The 8461-nt window shown below is 50.6% G+C and overlaps 5 protein-coding genes across 5 annotated transcripts in view; all 5 read left to right on the top strand.

The window, feature by feature from the left end:
* Positions 1–183: 183 nt before the first annotated feature.
* TraAM80_09289 (putative vesicular-fusion ATPase-like protein) lies at positions 184–2844 on the top strand (the record flags this gene model as incomplete). The annotated part of the gene is made up of 1 exon (XM_029385981.1): positions 184–2844. The coding sequence occupies one exon, from the start codon at positions 184–186 to the stop codon at positions 2842–2844; it is 2661 nt and encodes an 886-aa protein (XP_029234171.1).
* A 379-nt stretch (positions 2845–3223) lies between these two features.
* TraAM80_09288 (putative cysteine desulfurase) lies at positions 3224–4573 on the top strand (the record flags this gene model as incomplete). Its single annotated transcript, XM_029385980.1, has 1 exon — positions 3224–4573. One exon carries the CDS (start codon positions 3224–3226, stop codon positions 4571–4573), a length of 1350 nt encoding a protein of 449 aa, XP_029234170.1.
* Positions 4574–4917: 344 nt separating this feature from the next.
* Positions 4918–6864, top strand: TraAM80_09287 (putative vesicular transport protein; the record flags this gene model as incomplete). Its single annotated transcript, XM_029385979.1, has 1 exon — positions 4918–6864. One exon carries the CDS (start codon positions 4918–4920, stop codon positions 6862–6864), a length of 1947 nt encoding a protein of 648 aa, XP_029234169.1.
* Positions 6865–7456: 592 nt separating this feature from the next.
* On the top strand, positions 7457–7864 carry TraAM80_09286 (uncharacterized protein; the record flags this gene model as incomplete). The annotated part of the gene is made up of 1 exon (XM_029385978.1): positions 7457–7864. One exon carries the CDS (start codon positions 7457–7459, stop codon positions 7862–7864), a length of 408 nt encoding a protein of 135 aa, XP_029234168.1.
* A 259-nt stretch (positions 7865–8123) lies between these two features.
* TraAM80_09285 (uncharacterized protein) overlaps positions 8124–8461 on the top strand; it is a gene marked incomplete at both ends in the record, with an annotated part of 429 nt that continues 91 nt past the window's right edge. Inside the window, one exon of the mRNA XM_029385977.1 lies at positions 8124–8461. This exon is cut by the window's right edge and continues 91 nt beyond it. Coding sequence (XP_029234167.1) covers positions 8124–8461 — 338 coding nt within the window.

Raw genomic sequence — 8461 nt, 5'->3', positions numbered from 1 at the left:
CAATAGTGTGTGTGTGTGGGGGCGGGGGGGGAAGATGATGGAGTAAATGTGACGGATTGTGGCAGGGGTATAAATATTGCACGCTTGTGTTTGTGTTGTTTCACAGTTTTTCCTTTGGCTCTCTGCCAACCTTTATTAGTATTATTTTATGTGAAGAACCAGGACTTTCTTTTACACGTTCTCATGTTACCCAGCGTCGCAGCTCACGCGGTGCTCCAGTTATGCATCCACGTGCTTGGCATGCTTCTCCTCCTTGCGTGCGTGGGTGGGAATCCTGCTAACGCGCGGGTGATCCCGTCATTTTCCAACGAGCGTCGCATGAATAGGACCTCAAGCGGTCTGGAAATACTTGCAGTCAGTGGGTGCGAGCGACCGTTGCAGCCTGGTAGAAGCCGGGAAACGTACCGATGTTTTGCCAACGGAGTGTTGAAGCATCCTGTGACGCTTACGATCCGTGGACGGGGGTTTCCGCTGGAATCCCCTCTGAGGGTTTTTCTGAGGGAGCGTCCCCCAATTCCGCTACGCTGCGAGGAGGGAAATAATGAATGCAACTTGATTGGTATGGAGTGCGCCAACGTTCAACGGTCGACAATATTCCCGCAACAGATTTTGTCATGCACGCTTCCACACCCTTCTGAGAAGCTCCAGGAGAAACCACACTGGCTTCAACGCCTCGCACAAGATGCCATCTGGATGGATGTAGAACTACAGATGACGATAAAAGGGACGAAGAATTCAACAAGTACGCAAACTCAGAAACGCGTTACCATTGGAGTTTTGAGTCGTGCCGTGCAGTTAACTCTTACAGAGGAGAATTCCAACACCGGAGTGAAGAACAGCGATGTTCACGAGATGTTTGAAGACCCCCTGGAATATTTTTTCCGCAACAAGGATGATTCGTTAGATGCTCATAGCCAATGGATTGCAATTGGCATTGGTGGTTTAAAGGATCAGTTGCATGCATTGTACCGTCGTGTGTTTCTTAGCCGCCTTTCTTCTCTTCGTGATGTGGTCGAGGCAGTAAAAATACCACACGTACGAGGAGTGCTACTGCACGGTCCCCCGGGTAATGGAAAGACTCTCATTGCTCGTACCGTTGCCACCTTACTCGATGGCAGTGCAAGGGTGACAATTGTCCATGGAGCCGACATTCTCTCAAAGTACGTTGGGGATTCTGAGAAGAATCTGCGAAAACTTTTTGTGGGTGCTGAGGCTGCTGCTGATGAGGGTGATGCTAATGTGATGGGAGAGAGACATGATGGAATGAGAGAAAGCGGAACGACGAGGCAACTGCATGTCATTGTTATTGATGAGATTGAGTCGTTTTTTAGGCGACGTGGGGGGTCGAGTGATGAAAGTTCTGCTAAGGCCGTCTACGATGGTTTGACAAATGGACTGCTGGCGCTCATGGACGGCTTGGAGGATGCGGACAACATTCTCGTGATTGGCCTTACCAACCAACTGCACGTCATTGACCGTGCATTACTTCGTCCTGGTCGGTTTGAGGTGGTGATAGAAATCCCTCCTCCTGATCTTGAGGGTCGTAGGGACATGTTATTTATCCACACACGTGAGTTGCGTGAGGGACACCACCTCGCACCTGATGTAGACTTAGAGCTTTTGGCCACTCGCAGCGGGGGCTTTTCGGGGGCAGATGTTGCTGGGATGGTCAGGGCGGCCTCGAGCCACGCGTTGATACGTTACCGCGACGCCCTTGGGAAGGTCTCCGCCAAGACCAGCAATGAGGCCTCCAGTGACACAGGTAAAACGGTGCACCAATTCCAGGTATCGAAGGAGGATTTTGAGCTTGCGTTTCAGGACATATTGGAGGGCAAAGCGCAGATTACGCCAGGAGAACAGTTGGGCGATAATAATAATAATAATAATAATAATGGGGCAAATTTTCCACTCGTCGACTACGATGGTTCTTTCAGTCGGAACATGAACGCAGCGCGTCGGCTGCTGCAAAGTATCCTTCACAGCCGTGTCGCAGATGCTGCTGTTATCATTATCTACGGCCCACCCGGGACGGGAAAAACCGTACTTGCTCGGGAGTTACTGCAACTTGGACGCTTTGACCCCACAATGCATCTAACAGGCAGTGTACTGTATGGTCATCCTCACGAGAACCCGATGGATGAACTTATTGCCACTCTGCGTGATGCGGTTCACACCAAAGGGAATCGCAGCATCGTGATCGAGAATTTAGATCACTACCTTCGAGGCAGTGGTTCAATGTCCAGCGAGGTTTTTAAACTTGCTCTCCAGGAGTTTAGAAAGACCACCTATTCACAAGGAGCTTCCCACGTTTATGGGACCGCAGCAAGGACCTCTTCCCCTAGTAAAAAATTGCTGATTTTGGCGACTTCCAATAAGGAATTACTTCATGACCTGATGCATGGTGCTGAGTACGATTTGCTGTTGTCTCTCCGTTTGATGAAACGCAAAGATATCATGCCGTTGTTGCGTCATTACTCCATAATTCCCCCAAAAATGCCAATTGCAGACGAGGTGGTACGCGCCTATCCAGCACGACTAAGCTACCGTCAGTTTCTGAGAATTACGGATCTTGCATTATGGAGGGCATATGACACTCTACGGAGTGCTAGTAGCGCTGGAAATGACCATGACGCGGCGTTGTTCTCCAGGGTAAATGCTTTTTTTCTTCAAGCCGGACACGGCTCTCTGGGCAACGACAATGCGCATTCCCTCACCAGCAAGGAACATTTAAGGAAATTTGCTGCTGCTGTTCAGGAGGTTGTGTCAACGATGGGGTTAGTGGACACCTTTCATGACCTCTTACCGGTGGACGACACCGTCAACGGGGACGAGATTCCCTGGTAAACGTTGCCGCCGCTGCGCGCTTTTAGATTGTGGTGCTGATTATTATTATTATTTTTTTGCCTCTTGTACTCATTTGACGTCTTCGTGCATGTATGCTTTGTCACCCTCCCCCTGTCTGTCTTTCTGTTTCTTTCTCTTTCTATACGTGTATGTGAGAGAGAAGAAATGCGGTAACATTGCCTTGTTAATGGTCAATCTTGTGCACAGAACTGCTCCTTCTATGTTTTTTGCTTCTATCTTTTTTTTTTTTTGTCGATATGTTTTTTTCGTCTTTACTCCAAGTGTTGGTTGTCGTTTGGTCTGGTGTTTTTTCCTTTTTTTTTTGTTTGTTGTGTTAAGGATTTTTTTTTTTGGGGTTGCTTCTTCGTTCCGCCAGTATATGTTTCGTGGTGTCTGCGGTATTCTCAGGGCGGGGAAGAGAGTACCCGCGGCGACTGCCACGTCAGCTTCGTGTGCTGCAGCATCAGTGGCAACAACAGACACACCTGCTTCTGCCGGGGCACAAGCGACAGCGCCCAAACATGGGGCACGACCGCTCTACCTGGATTTTCAGGCCACTACGCCGCTGGATCCACGCGTGCTTGACAGGATGTTGCCGTACCTAACGGAGCAGTACGGGAATCCACACAGTCGGACACACCGTTACGGTTGGGTAGCGGAGAATGCCGTGGAAAAGGCACGTTTAGAGGTGTCAGATCTCATTGGAGCCAGTCCGAAGGGAGTGTTCTTTACCAGCGGCGCCACAGAGTCGAATAACATTGCCATTAAGGGCGTGGCGTACTATAATAAGAGCAAAAAGAATCATATAATCACACTTCAGACGGAGCACAAATGTGTTTTGGACTCATGCCGTTTCCTGGAGATGGACGGCTTTGAGGTGACGTATCTTCCAGTGGAGAAAAACGGTCTTGTTAATATGCAAACCCTTGAGAATGCTATTCGCCCAACCACTGCACTCGTCTCCTGCATGTATGTTAACAACGAGATTGGGGTAATTCAGCCTATAAGCGAGATTGGAAGGCTGTGCCATCAGAAAAAGGTCCTTTTCCACACAGATGCTGCCCAAGCCCTGGGGAAAGTATCCATTGATGTGGAGCGTGATAATATTGATCTTATGTCCCTCTCCGCTCACAAAATCTATGGCCCAAAGGGATGTGGTGCTCTCTTCATGCGTCGTCGTCCTCGTGTGCGTGTGCGTTCGCCTGTCAGCGGTGGTGGACAGGAGCGTGGAGTGCGGAGCGGCACTGTGGCGACAGCACAGGTGGTTGGGATGGGTGCTGCCTGTGCTATTGCAAAAGCCGAAATGAAGCGGGACTCTGAACACATATTACGACTTTCAAAGCGTCTACTACATGGTTTGCACAGTCGGTTGTCGCACATAACCGTCAATGGTGACATGAAAAATCGATACTGTGGCAACCTTAACATCAGTTTCGAGTGCGTTGAGGGCGAGAGTCTGTTGATGGGGATGAAGAAAGTGGCGGTGTCAAGTGGAAGCGCGTGCACAAGTGCCTCTTTGGAGCCAAGCTACGTCCTTCGGGCGCTTGGTGTTGGTGCGGAAAACGCTCATACCTCCATTCGCTTTGGGATCGGCCGCTTCACCACTGAGCGGGAGATTGACGTAACGATTGAGGAGTGCGTGCGAAACGTGGAGCGACTGCGTGAGATGTCGCCACTGTGGGACATGATCCAAGAGGGCAAGAGTCTCGCGGATGTGGAGTGGCGGTAAGAGCAGACATCGATATGACAAGAGCGAGCGAGACAAAAAAAGAAGAAGAAAATGACACAGCTACGAAAGCGACCGACGGGTTGGTAGGCTAGCTTGTCGCGGGGAGGTCATATAAGAAGACCCACAAACTGGTACGAACCGACACTGTAGCTGAGCGAGTCTGCGAAAGTGGGGGGATAATCAAAAAAAAAAAAATGGAAAAGGGGAGGGGACGAAACACGCGCCCACACACACCTGAGGATGTGCGCTAAGGTGGGAAGACTTCAACATACAAATATATTTGACTTCTTTTTTTTTTTTTGGTTGCCTCATTTTTGTTGTTTGGAACAGTGGCTAAGCAGCGAATGTCAGGTCAGATGAGGCGGCTCATGAAGCAGCGACAGACCAGTCGCTACTATCGGGGCCAACCACAACAGCAGTCACAACAGCGTCGTAGAGATGATGCTGACGAGAGAAGTACTGTACGGGCACACAAACGGACCCGTGGAGAAGAAGGTATGCAGACAACTCCTAAAAATGGGGAGGAGGAGGTTGAACGGCTGGGAATTATTCCCAAAGTCACCCTTGATGAGATGGGTGGGCTCGAAAAGGAGATCCCTATTATTAAGGAGCTGATTGAGTTGCCTATTCGCTCTCCGCATCTGTTTAGTCGCCTTGGGGCAGATCCTCCCTGTGGTGTGCTGCTCCATGGCCCCCCTGGCTGTGGTAAAACCAAATTGGTGCATGCAATTGCCGGTTCACTACAGGCACCATTGTTTTTTGTGGCGGCACCAGAAATTGTATCCGGCATCAGTGGTGACAGTGAGGCGAAGTTGCGCAATCTTTTCATGGACGCTATCAGCGCGGCACCGAGTATTGTGTTTATTGATGAAATTGACACCATTGCAGGACGTCGGGACCAGACGCAACGTGGCATGGAGGGTCGCATTGTCGGGCAACTGCTCTCTTGCATGGATCAAGTGTCACGGGCTTGGCGGCAGGAGAACAAAGTCGTCTGTGTGATGGGGGCGACAAACCGGCCAGAGGCGATTGATACTGCCCTGCGACGCGCAGGTCGATTTGACCGTGAAATTTCCCTAGGCATTCCAACCATAGCCGAGCGACAGAGTATTTTAAACATCATCTGTCAGAAACTGCATGTCGCATCGGATATGGATTTTTTTGAGCTTGCGAATATGACGCCTGGATACGTTGGGGCAGACCTTCACCTTTTAGTGAAAGAGGCCTGCATTTTAGCTATTCGTCGCAAGTATACTGAGCTGGAGAAAGCAGGAGAGCTTGAAAACCCCAACGCGGAAGCGCTCATGTCTTTTACAGTCACCTTTGAGGAGATGAAGGAGGCCACAAGGCGAGTTCAGCCAAGTGCCATGCGAGAGGGATTCACCACAATTCCCAATGTTACCTGGAATGACATTGGCGCCTTGGAAGACGTACGTGAGGAGCTTTTCACGAGTATTTTGCAACCTATTCGCGCGCCCAGGTTGCACAGACGCTTTGGTTTGGATCACCCTGTGGGTGTGCTCCTGTACGGTCCCCCCGGCTGTGGAAAGACTCTTGTAGCAAAGGCAATTGCGAACCAGTCAGGCGCCAACTTTATCTCTATTAAGGGACCCGAACTGTTAAACAAGTTTGTTGGTGAAAGTGAGCGGAGTGTTCGAATGGTGTTTGCTCGTGGGCGTGCAAGCGCACCGTGTGTATTGTTTTTTGATGAGTTGGACGCGCTTGCGCCTCGTCGTGGATCAGATCGTGCCAACCCAAGTAGCGAGCGTGTCGTGAATCAACTGTTGACAGAAATGGACGGGATCGAGGGGCGAGAGGATGTGTACGTTATTGCTGCGACAAATCGACCTGACATGATTGATCCCGCCATGCTGCGTCCAGGGCGTCTTGACAAACTGCTTTATGTGCCACTTCCCTCCTTCGAACAGCGTGCCTCCATCCTGGCGACACACGCTCGTCGCTACCCGATTGACGCCTCGGTGGACCTCAACCGCATTGCTCATGACCCACGACTGCAAGGGTTCAGTGGGGCGGACCTCGCGGCTCTCGTGCGGGAGGCATCGCTGCACGCCCTTAAAAAGTTGTACCATGCCTCTACTGCAGAGGAGCTTGACTCAGTGGAGCGTAACCTCAGTGAGGAAACCTGCGAGAAAACCCTGCTGCCGTCCGTGTGTGGCGACGATTTTGAGGCAGGTCTGCAGAAGGTGCGACCCTCTGTCACTGCGGAGGATCGGGAGAGCTATGAGTTACTCCATCGGCAAATCATACAGTCGGCGAAGGCTACGGGCTAAGAGGAAACCAGGAGAATTTCTCACTCCGCGTTCCCTGAGGGACGAAAGGGTGAGACAGAGTGGGGGAGAAACCCAAATAAAAGCGGAAAGACAGAGGACAGTAATTACACTTACTTGGAAGTGTGTGTTTTTTTTTAGTTTGCTTTGTGTAACGGTACTCTAATTGCTGAAGAGGGCATATGAGATAAGGTGGGTTGCAATGGCACCCCTCCCCACAAGCATGAACACCACTTGTGCATTTCTCAACTTCCCCCTATTGCTTTCCGCATTTTTGAGATTTGTTTGTGGCAACCCCGGTGTTTCTGTCTTTTTTTAAAAAAAAAAAATCTTGTTTTTAGCGAGACAATAGGGAGTGAGGGTGGTGCAGTAGAAAAGAAGACGGTTACTTTCAATTAGTTTTTTTTTTTTGTGTGTGTGTAGTGTTTGGGTCGGTGGTGGCTGCTTCCCTGTTGTTAGTATCACATTGTGTGCAGGTGGAAGGTGACCGTCACGGGGCGTTCTTATTGGAGCGTTCTTTGCTACCGCAGGACATTGTTGCCACACACACCCGTCTATCTCAACCACACACAGTCACTTGCACTTGCAATTACTGATGATGTTACGCTGTACGCTTTGTTGTCGTGCGCTGCCGAAAGTTGAGCGGCGCAAGCGGAAGGGGCAACCAACGCGACCAGGACTCCCAGATCTTCCAAAGAGTGCAGGTGGCTACTTCTTCCGGCAGTTGCGTCCCTATCTTCCTATAGTGTGGCAGTATGGGTGGCGTTGGAAGTTGCTTCAGGGCCTGTGGCTCGGTACGGCTTTTTCCTTTGCTGGTTATTTGATCTACGTCATTTACTTCCGTGACTCTGATGAGGTCATTGCGGCAAAGGCGGCAAAGTATACGTATGTGCGAAACGAGCAGGGCGAGGTGGTTGACATTGGCTACAAACCAATTATTGATGCTAGCCGCCGTGCACAACGACGGGCCCGACGATTGCTGGAGGATGATGACGATGAGTGATGAGTGGTCTTAACGAGAGTTGAAGGGCGTCTGGTCTAGCGTGGCGAGAAACTGTTCTTTTTTTTTTGGTGTTGCTGTCGTTTTCAGTGGATGGGTCGCCGTGCGATGATTTGTTGAACTTCCTCACAAATGTGGTTATGGTGTGTTTTTATTTCTTTATTCGAAACGCCTGGGCACGAGGTAATGCGGCACGCTGCGTTCCTGCGTTGTTTTGCTTGTCCACACAGCCACACCGACGTGGGGTGAAGGGAAAGACGCGATGCCTCATCGGCGAGAGGATGTGGTGCTGGATGCCGCAACGATGCTTCTCATAGAGCAGCACCCGCGTATGGTGCAGCATTTCCACACTCGCATTCTTTTCTTAGAGGATGCCTTTTTTAGCATTGACCAGCAAAAACGGGAGGTGGTTAACGTGGCGCACGCCTTTCTGATGCCGTTGGACACGTCCTCCGGCCACCTCACACCGGAGCAGATACTGGGGGCAGAGCAGAGGTTGCAGCAACTTTTACACTCCTTTGAGATGACCTGTCAAGACGAGCTCGCAAGACTCCGAGAGGAAGGGAATGCGTTGAAGCAGCATATGGCGCACACCATTGC

The sequence above is a fragment of the Trypanosoma rangeli genome (assembly GCF_003719475.1).
Source record: "Trypanosoma rangeli strain AM80 chromosome Unknown Tra_15.4_contig_00550, whole genome shotgun sequence".
In the NCBI taxonomy this organism is placed as follows: Eukaryota; Euglenozoa; class Kinetoplastea; order Trypanosomatida; family Trypanosomatidae; genus Trypanosoma; species Trypanosoma rangeli.
Note: the sequence above shows the minus strand (reverse complement) of the source record. Positions and strands in the feature narration are given on the sequence as shown.